Source organism: Cetorhinus maximus, chromosome 15 (genome assembly GCF_964194155.1).
Source record: "Cetorhinus maximus chromosome 15, sCetMax3.hap1.1, whole genome shotgun sequence".
NCBI classification, from domain to species: Eukaryota; Metazoa; Chordata; class Chondrichthyes; order Lamniformes; family Cetorhinidae; genus Cetorhinus; species Cetorhinus maximus.
In genome coordinates this window covers 10,113,103-10,132,724 of record NC_135893.1, presented here as the reverse complement: position 1 = coordinate 10,132,724, position 19,622 = coordinate 10,113,103, and the positions used below count along the sequence as shown (strand labels likewise).

The following is a 19,622-nucleotide window of genomic DNA, read 5'->3' as shown; positions in this document are numbered from 1 at the left end:
AAAAACCCATCTGGTTCACTAAATGTGCCTTAGGGAAGGAAATCAGCCGTCTTTACCTGATCTGGCCCACATGTGACCTACAACAATGTGGTTGACTCTCAAATGGCCTAGGAAGCCACTCAAGGGCAATTAGGGTTGGGCAATAAATGCCGGCCTAGCCAGCAACACCCACATCCTGTGAATGAATTTTTAAAAATTGAAACTGGGTCAGTTGTGGTCTGTATCATGGAAATGGAAAAATCGGGTCACATAAAGAATTGCAGCCTGGAGGCCAGTCATCAACCCAGGGAATTACTTTCTAAATACTTGGTATGAACTTCGAGCTTTTGGTTGGAACATATTCAACTGGATCTGAAGGGGCATATATTATACCAGATCCTCTGTCGTGCGGTGTAAACCTCGGTGAAGTCCAGGTCATCCAGATAGCACATTCATTAGAGAAGAACATTTTTCAATGGCATCACATACATCCCCAAAACCCGAGAAACACAGGAACAGCAGGAGGTCATTCAGCCCTTTGAGCCTGTTCCACCATTTAATTAGATCAGGGCTGAACTCTATCTTAACTCTATTCACCCGGCTTGGGTTCTGCAACTTTTAACACCCTTGCCTAACAAAAAACATATATAATGGAAATGTTCAAATTGACCCCTGGTCTTAATAGGTTTTTGGACGAGACAGTTCCAGATTTCCAACTAGGCTTTGTGTTCAGAAATGTTTCTTGACATCACCCCTGAACACCCTAGCATTTTAAGATTATGCCACTTTGTTCTGGACTTCCCCACCAGGGGAAACAGTTGCTCTCTATCTAATCCTTTAAGCATCTTAGAAACACCTCAATTAGATCACCCTTTAATCTTCTAGATTCCAGGGAATACAGGATTAGTCTACGCAACATGTGCTCATGATTTAACCCTTTTTAATCTTGCAGGCATGTTTATGCCAGCAGAGGCCTGGAAAACCTGTGATCCTCTCTGTTAATTTAGCGTTGTTCTTTCAACTCTGCGCCTCCTCACTCACCACAGGGTCCATCGGACTTCTTGTACACGTTTTTGTGGTTGTCGCAGGCGTGTTTGTTGAGCTCGCACTCGTTTTTATAATCCTTGCCATCGCTGCCGCAGACCACCCTCTCCAGTTCCCTGCCGCACGTGGTGGGACAGACGCACTTGGCAGACTGGCCGTCAGACGACTGGATACAGGTGCTGCCGTACCCACAGGTCACCTCGCTGCAGGGGTCTTTCGAGCCTGAGACACAAAAAGAAACAAAGTGGCCTTTATAAGTCGTTACACAGTCAGGTGTCTCCCTCTGACTCGGGTTACGTGGGCTCCATTTTATAGGCTGCCCTCCAGTTCTGTTTGGAGCACAGTTATACTGCGGCACCTGCATCGCTGCAAAATGATGCAGGGCTGAAAGCGTAACTCAGGCCTCTATCGGGACCACACAAGTTGAGACTTCACTTTTTCTCAGCTTGGGTGTGGCACCACATGGAGTACAACTGCAGCGGAAGGTGAAGTTGGACAGTGCACAGTCAAACCAGGTTCTAAAAGTGCTCAGTGTTCACTAACCCTCCAAGTCTTTATGGCTGAAACTCTTGTAACACTGTCACAGTTAACCCCCCCACCCACCCCAGCGTAGAGCTTCTACACACAGGCAGAAACTCAGCTCTGTCAGGATTACAACGCACAGCGCACAGAGTAACTCTCTCTGGGGTCTACAGTCCGAGGTATTCCATCTGATTCCCAGCCAGTAATTACAGCGAGTGATTATCCCTGTTGGGAGCGCCCCATCGGAGATGCAGCTCTGCAGCGTTTCTGAAGGATTATTCTGTTCCGGAGATGTGAAGACGAATGCAACAAAACTGGACTCATGATTGCAAAGATTAATGAACGGCAAATTAATTGGTTAATAGATTTGTCATTAAGCCAGCCTGCATGGTCATGGTCCAGTACCAGCACACACCTGAGACAGATCTTCACACCTCCTCCTGACAACTTCAACGAATTAACACAATATACTCACCACCTTTAATGGATAACTACAGTAACTGGCACAATATCAACCATACTTGACCCAAATTACCATTTGTTCTGTGCCTCAGCCTGAACAGCGATTGCCGCTCAATGGCTTCATATCAGGGCCCAAGCTTGTTCTCACTCGATATCAACAGTCACAGCGAGTCCTGCATCTTTTAACTGCCAGGAGTGGGAACACCCTTCCTCTCAAGGTTAAACGAAATTAAAGGTGATCTAACTGAAAGATTTAAAACATTTTTAAAGGGACTTGACAGGGTAGATAGACGCTGAGAAAATGTTTCGCCTGGCTAGGGAACATGGGGTCACAGTCTCAATCTAAGAGGGGGGGGGTCAGCCATTTAGGACTGAGATGAGGAAAAATTTCTTCACTCAGAGGGTTGTGAACCTTTGTAATTCTCTATCCTGAGAGCCGTGGATAATCAATTATTGAGTTTATTCATGACAGAGATGGATGGAGTTTGGGCACTAAGGGAATTAAGGCTATGGGGATAGTGCGGGAAGTTGGAGTCGAGATATGAGGTCAGCCATGATCTTGTTGAATGGCAGAGCAGGTTCGACAGGCCGATCGGGCCTGCTCCTATTTCTAAAGTTCTTATGTTCATTAGCTATGGGACATCAAGGCCAACCTTACACCCACAACGAGTTCCCTGGCTGAACTGTCGTGGCACCTTCACCACATGGCATGTGGGCGTTCAAGGAGGAGGTCTAATCATAAGGGCAGCCAGGGCTGGGCAATATGTTCCTGTGATGCTCATATCACCAGAGTGAACACAAAATGAAAATAATCAGCACATAGTCAGGATCAGTTTGTATGGCTCACTTCCAAAACAAGGCAATGAGCTTACTAATGAATCCCTGGGGAACTAAGCTTCACGTTTAATGCATTATTGTGGCAACTGATACGTCAGCTGCAGAAGTGCTGTCTGCCTGACAGAGGGCTCATTCAACGTAGCATCAACACAATACCCTCCTCACAGCTCCAACCAACTGTGCTTCCTCACCAGTTCTCTAAAGGTCGCAAGATGGAAGCCACATCCATGATGATCATGAAGAGAATTTCAGTATTCAGAGGGTTAGTGAGAAAGTGTTCTGATTTTTATGACTGTTTAATGTAACCTAGAATGGTTTTTCATTGATCCTTTAGTTACAGACAAAATTCGATGCAACTGATCACCACAGGCTTTACATATCCAGTTTGCTGAGATAAACACCACGGGGAATAAAACTCACAGCATGTCTGGTAGGGAAGAGGGGCCACGGGGAGCCTGGATACCATGGTCAAGCTAAGATACTACATTAGAGCTCCACCCATGTGTCTAAATTCACTCACCGGCACAGGGATGGCAGCGGTTCAAGAAGGCAGCTCACCACCACCTTCTTAAGGGCAATTAGGGATGGGCAATAAATGCTGGCCCAGCCAGTGATGCTCACATGCCATGAATGAATAAAAATAACACTCCTCCACCAGCACAATCCAGGGGCGGGGCAGGCAGATGGCGGGCACGGTGCCGATAGCATTTTATGCCCTCGGCCCCCACACCTGTAAACCCACCTCTGGGAGGGGCCATAAAAATAAAGGCGTTGTCCCTGTGCTGGGTCAGAATCCTGGAGCTTCCGATCGAACAGCACCGTGGGTGTACCTTCACCACACAGGCAGAGCAGCTCACGGAAGGTGGCACACCACCACCTTCTCCAAGGTAAACAGGGATGGGCAATAAATGATGGCCTTGCCGGTAACGCCCACGTCCTGAGGATGAATTTTAATTTTTAAAAAAGATCCAATCTTAATTTGAGGAATTGGGGATGGGGTGCAGTTCCAAGGCATGGCTACCTTGCGATCTGGGTTCAATCCTTTTTTTTTTAAAAAGTGAATTGAGTTTTGCAGGCTCAAACCAGTTCCTCGTGGCAAAGGGCATACAGCACAGCCCCGAACTTCACTGACACCTCACTCAGCTTGGCTTTAAAAGAGGAACAAGTCTCACGAATGAAGTATGCTGTGAAGCTGGGGCAGAGTGCAGAGCTCCAGGTTGATATCTAACCTGGCAGTGACTGGTCGAGTATCAGGAACAGGGAAATGTCCCCTTTCCTGGTGCCAATGCTCCTCTCCTCCATCGGCGCAAAAAAATAAATGTAAAAAAATAAAAAATCACACTTTCTACGGTAGGTCAATTGCAACAGGCTACAAAAATAAATCCCCAGATGAAGCAACATTCATCAAATTGCATCAAAGACTTTTGGCTCCTCAGGTTGGCTGTAAACCTCTGCTCATTGCCTAGTTCAGCCGTACTTGTAGATGGGTTCATCCCAGCACCCTGTGGGCAGAGTCAATCCTCTATTCTCTGACAATTCCTGGCGTTTCCACTCCCCTGGGAATGCAATGAATTGTGGCTTTGAGAACAGTGATGACTGCCGTTAATCGCTAAACAGCCTGTTTCAGTGCTACATGTTTCCAGAAGATATCCCACAGAGACTGGACCATTCTCAACGTACTGGAGGAGGTTCCTTCATTCACTGCGAGTTGCTTATCTCACCGTTCCCTAACACTGATGAGGGGGAGTCTGTTGCTTATAATTACAATCTCGGTTCTTAAAGTTGATCTGTCAATATTTACAGAATGTCCATATGTAGTGATTGTGAGATTCTCATGTTTAACTGAGAAATGGGCCCCTTCACAACAGGTAGGAGAGGGTCTAGGTGGTTGGGGATTTGCGGGGGGGGGGGGGGGGGGGGGTGTAAAAAGTGAAATCTGCATTACTGGGCCAGTACCAGGTTCTCCCACCATTTTCAGTCTCACCTACACCCTCCCAGCCACTCCTTAAATGTCAGATACCCGGAAATGGTCCTGACGCCCACAAATATTCCAAGAGCAAAAGATTCTGCTTGATGGTTACAGCCAACCTGAGCCAGTCGGAGCAGCAGTGGGAGTGGAGCGGAGTGAACAGAACCTGGGGATGAACGGCTCCAGTGGAGCTTCTCAATAAAAGCCTGAGGGTCAAGGCCCAGATTGAGCCAGTCGGAGCAGCAGCAGCTAACCCCAACAAGAAACCCGCCAGAATTTGAAAAGGCTGACAGAAGTGACTTCAGCACAAAGCAGAGAGCTGATTGATAGGTGGTGGGTAAGTTGTTTTTCTCCACTTTAAAGTAATGTTAAGGAAAGTTAAGAGTTCTAGCTTTTCATTTTTAAAAAAAGATAGAAATTCAAATAATTTTCTACTTGGCTTAAATTTAGGGTAATAGTATTTTAACTAAAGGTATTGCAGGGGAGCTCAGTCCCGTGTGTTGCACGGTCTGCAGTATGTGGCAAGCCTTAGACGCTCCTGGCAGTGTGGATGACCACATCTGCAGGAAGTGCCACCAGTTTGACCAGCTTGAGTGCTGGGTTTCGGAGCTTGAGCAGCGGCTGGAGACACAGCAGTGCATCCACAAGGCTGAGAGTTACGTGGGTAACACATTTTTAGACGTGGTCACCCCGCAGCTTAAGAATGTGCAGTCAGAGAAGGGATGGGTGACCACCAGTCAGAAGAAGGGAAGCAGGCAATTAGTCAGGAAAGCCCCAGAGTGCAACTCACTCACGAACAGTTTTTCTGTGTTGGAAAATGGTGAGAGGGACGGTTCCTCTGGGGGTGTGCAGCCAGAGCCCAGCTGCACAAGGAGGGGAGGAGAAAGAGAGGAACAGCAAGAGTGGTAGGAGACTCAATAGTGAGGAGTACAGGCAGCTGTTTCTGCAGCCACAGATGTGACTCCAGGATGGTGTGTTGCCTCTCTGGGGCCAGGGTCAAGGATGTCACTGAACGGCTGCAGGCCATTCTGAAGGAGGAGGCTGAACGGTCAAGAGATCGTGGTTCACATTGGTACCAACGACATAGGTAGAAAGAGGGAAGAGGTCCAGCAACAATAATTTAGGGAGCTAGGTAGCACATCGAAAAGCAGGTCTTCAAAGGTTGTAATCTCTGGATTACTCCTGGTACCATGTGCTAATGGGGTATAGGAATAGCCGGATAAAGCAGGTGAATGCATGGCTGAAGAGTTGGTGCAGGAGGGAGGGCTTTAGGTTCCTGGTTCTGTTTCTGGGGAAGGTGGGACCTGTACATGTCTGATGGGTTGCAGTTGAACCGTAAGGGGGCCAATATCCTTGCGGGGGTGGGGAGGGGTTTGCTAGTGCTGTTAGTGGGGGTTTAAACTAACTTGGCAGGGAGATGGGATATGGAGTGGAGGTATAGTAGGGGGTGACGTACAGACAAGTATAGAAGAAAAACCAAGTCAGTCTGGAAAGTAGTCAAATTAAGACACAAGGGAGCGTGGCAAGGCTGGATGGCATTTACTTTAATGCAAGGAGTCTTGCAAATAAGGCAGATGAGTTGAGGGTGTTGATTAACACATGGGGATAGGATATCATTGCTATCACGGAGACATGGTTGAGGGAGGGGCAGGACTGGCAGCACAATATTCCGGTTTATAGAATCTTCAAGCGAGATGGGGAGTGGGGGGGAGCGGTGTAAAAGAGGAGGTTGTGTCGCAATATTGATCAAGGAGTCAATTACTGCAATAAGGAGGGATGCCATCTAAGAAGGTTCTGCAAATGAGGCCATGTGGGTAGAACTTAAAAACAAAAAGGGGCAATCACATTGCTGGGAATGTACTATGGACCGCCCAAGCAGTCAGGGAGAGATAGAAGGGCAGATATGTAGGCAACTCTCAGAGCAGTGTAAAAATAAATGGGGTAAATAGTAGGAGATTTCAACTTTCGCAATATTAACTGGGATAGACAAAGTGTGAAAGGCTTAGAGGGGGCAGAATTCTTAAAATGTATCCAGGAGAACTTTTTAAGCCAGCACATAGAAAGTCCTACAAGAGCTTGAACTAGTTTTAGGGAACAAAGCCAGGCAAGTGGCAGAAGTGTCAGTGGGGGAGCATTTTGGTGATAGTGACCATAACTCAGTAAGATTTAAGGCAGTTAAGGAAAAGGACAAAGGTGGACCAGAAATAAAGGTTCTGAATTGGGGGAAGGCCAATTTTAATATGATAAGGCAGGATCTGGCCAAAGTGGACAGGGAGCAGCTACTTGTAGGAAAATCTACATCAGACCAGTGGGAGTCATTCAAAAAGGAAATGATGAGAGTGTAGGGCCAACATGTTCCTGTAAAGGTGAAGGGTGGGACCAACAAGTCCAGAGAGCCCCAGATGTCAAGAAATGCACAGGATTGAATAAGAGGAAAAAGGGGAGCTTATGGTAGATACCAAGGGCTTAAAACAGCGGAAGCCCGAAAGGAGTATAGAAAGTGCAGGGGGGTTAGTTTAAAAAATTAGGAGAGCGAAGAGGGGGCATGAAAAAACACTGGTGGGTACAATACAGGAAAATCCAAAAGGCGTTTTATAAGTATATTAGAGGCAAGAGGATAACAAGGGAAAGAATAGTGCCCTTGGTGCGTGTGTCCATAGACCCTTGAAGGCAAAAGGACAGGTACATAAGGTGGTTAAGATGGCATATGGGATATTTGCCTTTATTAGTTGAGGCATTAAATACAAGAGCAGGGAGGTTATGATGGAACTGTATAAAGTGTTAGTTAGGCCACAACTGAAGTACTGTGTGTAGTTCTGGCCGCCACTCTATAGGGAGGATGTGATTGCACTGGAGAGAGTGTAGAGGAGATCCACCAGCATGTTGCTTGGGTTTGAGTATTTCAGCTATGAAGAGAGACTAGATAGGATGGGGTTGTTTTCCTTAGAACAGAGGAGGCTAGTGGGGAACCTGATTGAGGTGTACAAAATTATGAGGAACATATATAGGGTAGACAGGAAGAAACCTTTCCCCTTAGTCGAGGCGTCAATAATCAGGGGGCATAGATTTAAGCTAAGGGGTAGGAGGTTGAGAGGGAATTTGAGGGAAAAAAAATTTCACCCAGAGAGTGGGGGGTATCTGGAACTCACTGCCTGAAAGGGTGGTAGAGGCCAGAACACTCACAGCATTTAAGAAGTATTTAGATGAACACTTGAAATGCCATAGCCTACAAGGTTACAGGCCAAGTGCTGGAAAATGGGATTGGAATAGATAGGGACTTGATGACCGGTGTAGACATGATGGGCCGAAGGGCCTCTTTCTGTGCTGTAAAACTCAATGGCTCTATGACATGTTAGAGGGCAGATCACTGTCAAATAAAATTTAATACCAACAACCTTAAAGTTCCTGGCCTATATTCATCCCTCAACCAACATCATTAAGGAAAAAAAAGTGACTAACAGCTCATTACCATTTTGTTGTCAGTGAGGCCTTGCTGTGTATCAACATCCTGGGGGTTACCATTGACCAGAAACTGAACTGGACCAGCCATATAAATACTGTGGCTACAAGAGCAGGTCTGAGGCTAGTAATCCTGCAATAAGTAACTCACTTCCTGACTCCCCAAAGCCTGTCCACCATCTACATGGCACAAGTCGGGAGTGTGATGGAATGCTCTCCACTTGCCTGGATGAGTGCAGCTTCAACAACACTCAAGAAGCTTGACACTGTCAAGGACAAAGCAGTCGCTTGATTGGCACCCTATCCACAAACATTCACTCCCTCTCACCACCAGCGCACAGCAGCAGCGTGTGTACCATCTACAAGATGCACTTCTGGAAAATTCACCAAGGCTCCTTAGGCAGCACCTTCCAAACCCATAACCATTACCACCTTGAACGACAACGGCAGCAGATGCATGGGAACATCACCACCCCTGGAAGTTGCCCTCCAAGTCACCCACCATTCGGACTTGGAAATATATTGCCGTTCCTTCACTATCACTGGGTCAAAATCCTGGAACTCCCTCCCGAACAGCACTATACCACATGGGCTATACCACATGGACTGCAGTGGTTCAAGAAGGCAGCTCATCATCATCTTCTCAAGAGTATTAAGGAATGGGCAATAAATACTGGCCTGGCCAGCGAAGCCCACATCCCTTGAATGGATAAAAAAAATTGCTGCAGCCTCTCCTACATTATTGTAGAAATTACATTTCAAAAGTACTTCAGCTGTGAAGAATTTTGGGACATCCAGAGGTAATGTAAGGTACTATATAAATGCAAATCTTTTTTCTTTACAACTATGTACAACAACAAAAAAAGAATAGGCAACCATGCATAGTCCACAAACAGTGATGAAATAGCCAAGGCTGGGTCCAGAGATAGGTAGGGATTTAAGAGACTAACCAGTCAACATGCCTAACACTGCAAAGCACTAATCAGCAAAACAAAGGGAATGCAGAACTTTATAACCAAAAAAGTGCTAGTCAGAGGAAGCCACTTTTGACTGTCAACTAGTGTCAACTAGACCACACTGAGTAATGCATCCAGTTTTGGTCACTGAGATACACGGGTGACAATCAAGCCCAGGAGGAGGTTCACAGAAGACTCGAGACTACCTGAAGCATCGGGATTGATGTAGTATGTACACTAAACACACACATGCGCAACAAGGCAGGTTAAATAGCAGGGCATAATTGGGGCATGCAGGCATAATTCCTTCCTCATTTTAAGGGCATACATTTTGTCTTCATTCTTATATTTTCCATATCCCTATAAATTCCTAGGTCCGTATTTGGATAGAATCGGTTTTCATCCATGCTGCTGTACAGTCCAATAAGCTTTTACTCCTAACTGCCAGAATTAGACCAGGGGACAAATCCCCTAGACTTGTGGCGAAAATATATTCCAATCACTTCTCTACCAGCTCATTGCTCTTGGCCTTGGCGGGGTCCAAATGTAGCCCTCAACCCGCATCGCAAACCTGCAAGAACCTTTCCAACTCCTAGGACGCTTCCGCTAACTCTTCATGCATGGTTACATGCTGGTCAAGTTAACAGGTCTCGCTGCAGCTCAACAGCTGGGTCGGAAGGATGGGGGTGAACCACCAATATTTCTGCCCTGGGAGAGTGACCAAGTCGGTGTGTCAGGTGACAATGGAATTGGCTTCTGCTGCAATACTCCACACGGTCAAACAGCCACCTAATAATAATTCTCACGGATGTAGAACCAACAATTGGGCCAGAGAACAGGGCACCTGCTGATGCCCAGGGAACTGCTTGCTCCCCAGTAATGAGTCAGCACTTGCAGTGCAACAAAGGGAGAACACAGCAAGTTAATGAACGTTCAGATCTGACCTTCCCCTGGGCACCCCCTGCTCCGTCTTTTGGAGAAGCTGGAAACTATAGCTAGACCTCCCGTATCCAGCACGAGAGAATGAAACACCTCCAGTGGGGAATGGGTGCCAGTGGGTGATCCCAAATTTTAGACTTCCAGTTCACAAACTGGGGTTGAAAATAAAGGCAATCACAGTACAAATATTAGAAGCACAATACAGATTTAATCATCAAGAAAAGGAGATGAAATATAAAATACATTTGCAAATGGAACAATGTCACATGCAAAAAAGCTTTGTTCAGTGAAAATTAGAATAGTGGATAATAGCAGTTCCATTGCCTTCCAATGACCTTCCGTCATAATATATCTTTCATTCATTGAAAACAAATGAGAAATTAGAAATGGGAGGACTTTTAAAATAATACATATTTAAAAGCATATCCTATTAAAATAACAAAATCTCTCAGTATATAATTAAATACAATTCACAATGGCTCAAGCAATTTAAGTAAATATTCTACAGAAATGTTACCTGTAGCAAGCGTCTGATTTAATTATCACTGTGGCTAGCTCTCATCAGGCTACCAAGGGCTCACTGCCTACTGCATCCTTAGCTGTGTATTGTTGTTTGACAGTAAGCCTATTTCATGACACTGAGACAGAGTCACATTTAATTAAGGAGACAATATTCCTGCTGCTGGCAAATGAGCTGAAATCCACAACCAGTAATTATCAAACTTACCCCACCATCATTCGATACCATCTTTCACACATTCTAAGCGCTCATCAAGATGGCTGGAATGTCAGCAATTCTGCAGACTATTGATGGTATTCACATTGCAACATTCTTACTGAAGCCTTCCCTAAATCTCTGTGCAGGTGCTCATTTTCCAACCTTATTTACATTATACATCCTGCATCCTGGCTGCTTTTCATCCCAATGTCGATGGCCTATCTCCTGGAATGATTTCTCCTCTCTCGTTGCATAATCAACTCATTACAAGGTTCCATCTGTGATCCTGTCCTATTTACATACTACCCCTTGGCAGGCATCATCCATGTGCACGGGATCAGCTTCCATGTATCTGCGATCGACACCCATCTCTATCTCAGCCAGCACCCTCAACTATCACTGCTGTACTGTCTCACTGCTTGTCAAACATCAATGCCAACAAAGTGATTGACTCTTTAACTACCCTCTGAAATGGCCTAGTAAGCCACTCAGCTTAAGGACAATTAGGGATGGGTAACAAATGCTGGCCTTGCAAGCAATGCCCATTTCCCGTGAATAATAAATTAAGAGCCTGCACTTTGCTAAATTTAACGTTTCCAAGGTTCGGACAATTCTTTTCCCTCCTACAAGAAACTCTATAGCCTGCCCACAATTCCATCCTGCCCTCTGGCTGCTCATTCAGGGTGACTCTAGAGGAGTGCTGATCTTCCAAACCCACTTCCCATATATTCAGCCCCAGCTGGAGTATTGTGTACAATTCTGGGTGCCACATTTTAGGAGGGACTCGTGGGTATTGGAGATAATGCAGAAGAGATATATTGATATGGTTTCAGGGGTGAGGGATTACAGTGACAGTTAGGGGAGACGGTGGTATAGTGGCAATGTTACTGCACTAGTTAATCCAGAGGCCCAGGCTAATATTCTGAGGACACAGTTTCAAATCCCACCAAATGGAACTTGAATTAAAATAATAAATCTGGAATATAAAGCTGGTCTCAGTAATGCTAACAACTTATCTTCAATTGTTGTAAAAACCCATCTGGTTCACTAATGCCCTTTAGGGAAGGAAATCTGCCATCCTTACCTGGTCTGGCCTGCATGTGACCACAGACACACAGCAATGCGGTTGACTCTTAACTGCCCTCTGAAAAGGCCGAGCAAACCACTCAGTTTCAAGAGCAATTAGGATGGGCAACAAATGTTGGCCTTGCCAGCGACACCCACATTATATAAAAGAAAAAAAGTAAAGGATCCAGTCAATAGGCAATGAAGTGTTTACAAGAAGGAAAGTACTATTGGCTGTGACAGGAAAGGGCTAAAAATCATACTATTAGGGATAGGCAATAAATGCTGGCCTAGCCAGCAACACCCACATCCCTTGAACAAATAAAAAGACATAGATAGACTGGAGAAACTGGGGTTGTTCTCCTTAAAGCAGCGAAAGCTATGGGGAGATTTGAGAGATTTAACAGTGTTGTTTAAGATCATTAAGAGTTTAGATAGAGCAAAGAAAGACAAACAGTTTCCAATTGTCAGAGGCACAGAGTTGAGATGATTGACAAAAGAACTAGATGAGTCATGAGGAAAAACATTTTTATTCAACAAGTGATTAGGATTTGGAATGAACTGCCTAACAGGGTGATAGATACAGATTCATTTGGAGCTTTCGAAAAGAGAATTGAATAAATAGCTGAAGGAGGAAAAAATTGCAGGATGTGAAAACTGGGACTAACTGGATTACTCTTTGAAAGGGCCGAAGCGAGCTTGATGGGATGAATGGTCTTCTTTTTTGTTGCGCTATGGTATTATGATTACCATTAACCTTTGCAACACTCGCCCAAAGGTCTCACAATCTATATAAACTCGTACATGTCCACAGCTCCACCACTTGCATCTTGTATACCAGCTGCGCTGATCCTAAACTGACGCCAACAATAACTTATCTATGCAGCGCACTTAAATAGTTAAAAGTCCCAAGGCACTTCACAGAGGCGTTACTGAACAAAGTTTGACACCATGTCAAGATTATGACAGATGCTCAAGAGCTTGGTAAGAGTGGTAGTTTTAAGGACCACGTTAAAGGAGGAGAAAGTGAGTCCGAGAGGCAGAGAGATGTAGGGCAGGAATTCAGAGCTCAAGATCTCGGCAGCTGAGGTCCCTCCTGCCGATGGTGGGGCGATTAAAATCAGAACTACGCCAGAAAGCCAGAGTGCAGAAGTCGGAGGGTTGTAGAGTTGGAGGGGATTACAGAGATAGGCAGGGGCGCGAGGTTATGGGGGGGGATTTGAAATCAAGGATGAGGATTATACATACCAATGGATTGTATGAATGGTAACCACTGCTATATGTACATTCTCCTCGGAATGACAGCACAGCCCCAGTTCAAAAATAAAACAAATGGATGGAATTTAATTTGGACACCCAGTGAGCACCCCATATCACCTCCTTTGGGGAAGGCCAGTTCAACTAAGTGCTTCTCAAGCACTAAAGTGACCAGCGGTGGGCCTTCCCGAGATCAAGGGTCCTGGAGGCAAAAGTTCTGCCCCCACCCCCAGAGAGCTGCAGGACAATCAGGGGTCAGCAGCTGTGCACTGCAGGCAGTGCCACTCGGGGGAGGGGTTCTGCTGCTGGTCATGCGCCCACCACAGGCCTGGCATCACCGAGTGACCCAGGCGAGTGAGGGTGGTGGTGGTGGGGGGTGGTGGGGTGCTGCTCTCAGAGGGCACCGCCCCCTTCCTGATACTGGATCCCTTTTCGGGGTTTAGGTGGGGTAACTGCTCTGCCTGCAGCTGGCTGAATACCAGTGGCGGCGGGATGAAGCCCTTAAGAGGGCATTAGTTGCCCACTCGCGGATCTCGATCGGCTGTGGGATGGGAAGGCTGGCCACAAGCCTTCCTGCTCCAGGCTTAATCAGGGTTGAGGCAGGAAGGCGTTGGGGGGCCTCCATCCATCACCCCCCTACCCACTTAAATACCCCCCACCACCACCAAACTTACTTCAAGGGAGGGCATTAAATTCCATGCCATTTTTCAGCAGCTGTTACCCTTACTTCTTCCCTTGTAACTTCTCTCCACTTGGTACAACAAACACAACTAAAAGGTGCTTTCCCCTGACTGATTAACCACAGCAGATTCAAAGCTGTTTAAAAAGTTTGAGAACAGGGCGTTACCTTTCCAATAGCAACAGTTCCCTTTAAAAGATGTGATGTAATGCCTTCAAGTTTAACATGCTCGTTTGAATATCTAAGTCAGGGTTTCGAATGGTCTGTCTCTTCACACTATCCTATTCATTTGAAGAAAATTACTCTATAATGCAGTTGTATTTCTGCCAGTGCCAATCTGCTGTGACATCTTTTCAGTGAAATTCCAGATTCATTCTGAGCTGCAGTTATGTTATCAAATGCTGCGAGGAAAAAGGTCAGTCTAATTTACACAGTAACTGCAGGATTTGAATTTTATATTCAGCACCCCAGGTGCAGCTGCTGTGAGCCAAGCTGCGGCCAAACACCTCATTAACTCACACGGCACAGGCAGCCTCAGCATAAGCAGATCTCGGCAGACAGATTGGGACCTAATAAACTTCATTACAGAAAATCCACCAGATCAGTCTTTTTGCTCACTTCTCCTGCAGCCTAAACAGTCAGAGGTAAATGGGGGCAACGCAGCCACAAATGAATTATCTGTGCTTTTATGTTTCACGTAAAGGTGACTGAGTGTCCAGACTGTGACCCACAGACTACTAGCAATCCCTAGCAGGACTGCACCCCAAACTATGTGCAATCCCCAGCTTGCAGGTCCATTGACGTCCACGCCTTTAGCCGTCTAAGCTCTGGAATTTGCCCCTAGAATCTTTCTGCTTCCCTCCTCCTCCTTTAAGGCGCTCCTTAATCCTACCTCACCTGTTCTAATATCTCCTGATGTGGCTCAGTGCCACATCTTGTCTGATAACGTTACAGTAAAGCGCCTTACTTTGTTAAAGGTGTTATAGAAATACAAGCTGTTGTCCACAGCCTGTGCTCTGGGATGCCCATTTGCAGAGTCGAGAACAAAGTTTGCTACTTCAGGAAAGCGATTCAGCTTGCTGTATCTTCCAGTTAAAAAAAAAAAATTGGCTGCAATTTTCATAACACCATGGGTGGCAAATTAAAATAATTGTGCGGTGATGCAGACTTAATGAAGCAATAGCAAGTGCTCGAGCAAAGCTAACTAGAGGTCGCTTCACAGTTGCAGTCATTATCCCTCTTAAAGTAGTTACAAAATAAAAAGCTCTAACTAGACAACAAAGCCTATTACAATAAGCCTTAATGGTGTTTCAGTGTTAAAGAACTGCTCAGTAGATCAGGAAATGGAAAGGCAGCATCTATTACCTGATGGAAAGCGAAGATTCCAAGGGAGGTGAACTCGAAGCAGCACAGAGAACAAACAGTTCTCCATACTGAAAGTTTTGTACTCGCTAGGAGGTCTTGTGGCACAGTGGGTAACCTCCCTGCCTCTGGAAATCTTCCACCATAGGCCAATGGCAGGCAGTAAGAGTGGGAAAGGTTCCTAGTCAGCCATGTGATTGATCACTATTCAGAACTCCAGACTACAACATGCATGTAGAAGTGCACGTTGGACTACTTGGGGGCCAGTTGGCCGGATGGCCAGTGTGAATCAGATTGGTGCCCAACAGCACAGGGTTCGATCCCGTTCCATCTGGGGTGGATTCGGGATCAGCCTCCTTGTCCTAACTGTATTGCAGGTCGTGGTGCTGTGGGTCGGACTTACATTTGGGCAGGGAACTGACAGCCAAAGGTACCACTTCTTACCATTAATGGTTTGTTGGATCTAGAGTTCCTCGCTCCTCTTGTGTTCTCCAATACCATGTTCAGTTCTGGGCACCGCACCTCAAGAGGACATCAATGGTCTTAGAAGGGTGCAGCACTGATTCACCAGAATGATACCAGGGCAGATTGTGAGGACCGATGGCATAAACTAGGCTTGTATTCCCTTGAATGTAGAAAGTTTAGGGAGGATCTAATGGAGGTGTTTAAGGGGCTTTGTGAGGGTAGAAGGAGAGAAACTGTATCATCCGGTGTTTGAATGATGAACAAGAGGCATAGCCTAAAAATTAGTGTTAGGCCATTTAGGGGTGATGCAGGAAGTATTTCATCACACAAAGGGTAGTAAAAATCTGTAACTCTCTTTCCCAAAAGCTATTGAGGCTGGGGGTCAATTGAAAATTTCAGAGCTGAAATTGATATTCTAGGTGAGGGTGTTAAAGGCTACAGAGGAAAGGTGGGTAGATGGATTTGTAAAATGTGGATCTGTCCTGATATAACTGAATGGCCGAACAGACTCAAGGGGCTGAATGGCCTACACTTGCTCCTATAGGAACAACTCACAATGCCTCACAAAATTACAAGATAGCCACAGATGAGGAAGGAATGATAAAAGCAAAATACTACAGATGCTGGAAATCTGGAATAAAAACAGAAAATGCTGGAAAAGCTCAGTAGGTCTGGCAGCATCTGTGGAGAGAGAAACTGAGTTAACCATAGCTTCTGAAGAAGAGTCATACGGACTCAAAACGTTAACTCTGTTTCTCTCTCCACAGATGCTGCCAGACCTGCTGAGTTTTTCCAGCATTTTCTGTTATTTGAGGAAGGAAAGGGCTATCTCCCAATTCTATGTTGCGCTTTTCACATCTTCACAAGGTCCCAAAACTCTTCGCGGCCAATGGGATACTTATGAAATGCAGTCTCTGTTGTTAAGTCGGGAAATAAATGGCCAGCTAATGTATTTTTAATGGTGTTCACTGAAGCAAGGATGCTGGCCAGGATATCGCAAGAATATTCTCCTCCTCTTGACAATATTAGCAGGTGACCATGTAAGGGCATGTACAGTATTCCATTAGCTGTTATTCTAATGCACAAGAACAAATTCACAATGTGCGTGTTAAGCACTTGCCTGTTAGTATTTCCAACAGCGGTTTCGAGCCACAATACAGAGCAAAACACAGGAAAAAAAAATCCATGGAAGCAACACAAATTAGCGCCGGGGCCATTTAAAGAGTTTATTTTTGAAATCATTAAAAAATATATCTGTCGAGAAGCAAATATTCCTGTTTCGAGAACAGACAGGTTGGATAGAAGGAACAAGATAACAGCAAAGAGCAGCAGCTACAAAGGTATGCGAGTAGAATGTTAAAACCTGCGCAGCTTCTTATCAGATGAACTAGACTGGATGTGCCCAATGCCTTGGCAAGCTGGGGAGGGGGCGTGTGGGGGCAGCACGAGGAGACAACAAAACACACTGACACTGGAGCCTCACTGCAGACCCACGCACTCTTGCGGAGCAAGGCTATTGGAGTAAGGCTGTGATAACAGTTTTTTTCCGTTGGATTCTTGATGAGCTGCCAGAGCATGTCAAACATGGGAAAAAAATTTCACAACTTGGTTGGTTAGCAAAAGCAGGTTTTGTGTTCAGTATAAACATTTATATGAACAATCAGCCATAAAACAATTTCTTTCTCCAGATTCCCCTACCCCCACCCCCTGCCCACCCAGAAAAGGCACAAACTCTTTAGAGCGAGTGGTATGAGCCCACTGGTGTAAACACCTCCCTGTAACTTGTCCCCATCTGGCCATTCTTCATGAGTTAGGTCAAGATAGTAACTAGCAATTGGCCTGATTGAAGTGTTTAAAATGATTAAATAGGTTGATAGAGAGTCCAAGTTGCTGTGGCAACATGAGCTTTTTACATGCATGTTGCCGTTTGGAGCTATGGATAGTGATGGTAGGGGCTCCAACGTTCTTCCCATCACATGGCTGACCAGGGATCTCTCCTGCTCTTACTGCCTGCCATTGGCGTGTGTTGGAATTCGTGCCATCGTGTCTGCACAAGCCCCCTCACAAGGCTATCCACTTACTCCTATTTTGCTGTCAATCTCCCACAAAAGTTTCTTCTCTCATGCATATCCCTTTCCTTTTAAAAATTCCTGAAGGTTCAATCTCCCCCAGTGTTTAAGACAGTGCATTCCATGTCCCAGCAACTATCTGTGGAAAAGAGTTTTCCCCTAACTTCATCCCTTTGAGTCAGTGGGTTATAGGTTTAAATCCAAGTCCACTACTTGAAAGTCTAATCTGAGTTGACACTTTAGTGCTGTACTAAGGCAATGCTGCACTGTCGAAGGTGCTGCCTTTGGATGAGAAGTTAAGCTGAAGCTTCATCTGCCCGTTTAGATGAATAGAAGGAACACTGTTCAAATTGTGCCCTGTCCCCAACCTCCCTCAATTAAAAAGACCCCAAAAAACACATTTTATCTCACCCTTCAACTCATCTGCTGCCTGTGGAATCCTGATTTTACAATTAGCTGGCACACTGGGCTCTGTACCAACAGTGATTACATTTCAAAAGAAATTCATTGTGTGCCAAGGGCTGATAAGATGCCAGATGAATGCAAACCCTTTCTCGGTTTATAACTGGGTGTTCTTGTCACATTGAAACATCAATTGCTTTCCTAAGTAAATCTCAAGACTTACCGCAAAGTCCTTTGCTAATAACCTTGATCCTCCGCTGCTGAGTGCACTGGGCCATATCCAGCTCGCACTCATTACTGTATGTGGAATAATCCGACCCACAGACTGGGGCAATGACAGACGGGCAGACGCCTTTCTTGCAGACACACATTCCCTTGGCTGGCTCGTTGGGATCTCTCTCACAGATGGCTCCAAATCCACAGAGAACACCTCTACACACTAGGGAAGGAAGGGGAGAATGAGGTTAGAGATCCCATCTTTCCAACGATCACAGGTTCTATTCCATAAATTAGATCAAGGTGAGTCTTAGAACACAAGAGAGAAATGCTCGCCAATTGATCAGCAAACATGTACGAGAACAATGTTTTCCACCTTACACGGTGATTGGGCGCAGATATAAGAGATTGTACCAGCAATATTATCAGCGGGGAACATTAGAAGCAACGATTAGAGACTGAGGATATGGAGCTGCTATTATTTTTCTATAAGTAGAGTTACAACATAATTACAGCACAGAAACAGATCTTTGATCCAACTGGTCCATACCTGTGTTTATGCTCCATACAAGCCTTCCAGCAACTTACTTCATTTGACCCTATTTTCTATATCTTTCTATTCCTTTGGCTTATTAATGAGCTGCTGGCAATCCCATGTCAGCACCTTCCACCCTCCAATTTAATCGGGGGAGGTTTTTCCACCTGAGGTTTACGTGCGGCCTCTCCTGTGATTCAGTGCACCAAGCCACCATCTTTCCCACCGCGCTGGGCAATATTAAACCCAGCCCAGAGAGGCCAGAACTAGACACAGCGCTCCATGTGCATTCCAACCCAAGGTGTATACTTGTAACAAAAACAAAATACCTGGAAAAACTCAACAGGTCTGACAGCATCTGCGGAGAGGAACACAGTTAACGTTTCGAGTCCGTATGACTCGTCATCAGAATAAAGAAAAATAGAAGAAAAGTGAAATATAAGCTGGTTTAAGGGGAAGTGGGACAGGTAGAACTGGATAGAGGGCCAGTGATAGGTGGAGATTGCCAAAAGATGTCATAGACAAAAGGACAAAGAGGTGTTGACGGTGGTGATATTATCTAAGAAATGGGCTAATGGGGACATTAAGGGTGGAAAGCAGGACGAGCAAGGTACAGATAGCCCTAGTTGGGGTGGGGTGGGAGGAAGGGATCGAAATTGGCTAAAAGGTAGAGATAAAACAATGGAT

General features: G+C 45.5%; 1 protein-coding gene across 2 annotated transcripts in view; it reads right to left on the bottom strand.

Moving 5' to 3' along the window:
- The window catches only part of agrn (agrin), a 474,755-nt gene that overhangs the window by 129,584 nt on the left and 325,549 nt on the right, over window positions 1-19,622 (bottom strand). For both annotated transcript variants that reach the window (XM_078557865.1, XM_078557866.1), the window contains 2 exons: window positions 18,408-18,623; window positions 1,021-1,245 (listed from right to left, as the gene is read on the bottom strand). In XM_078557865.1, coding sequence (XP_078413991.1) covers window positions 1,021-1,245; window positions 18,408-18,623 — 441 coding nt within the window. The remainder of the gene's footprint in view (window positions 1-1,020; window positions 1,246-18,407; window positions 18,624-19,622) is intronic.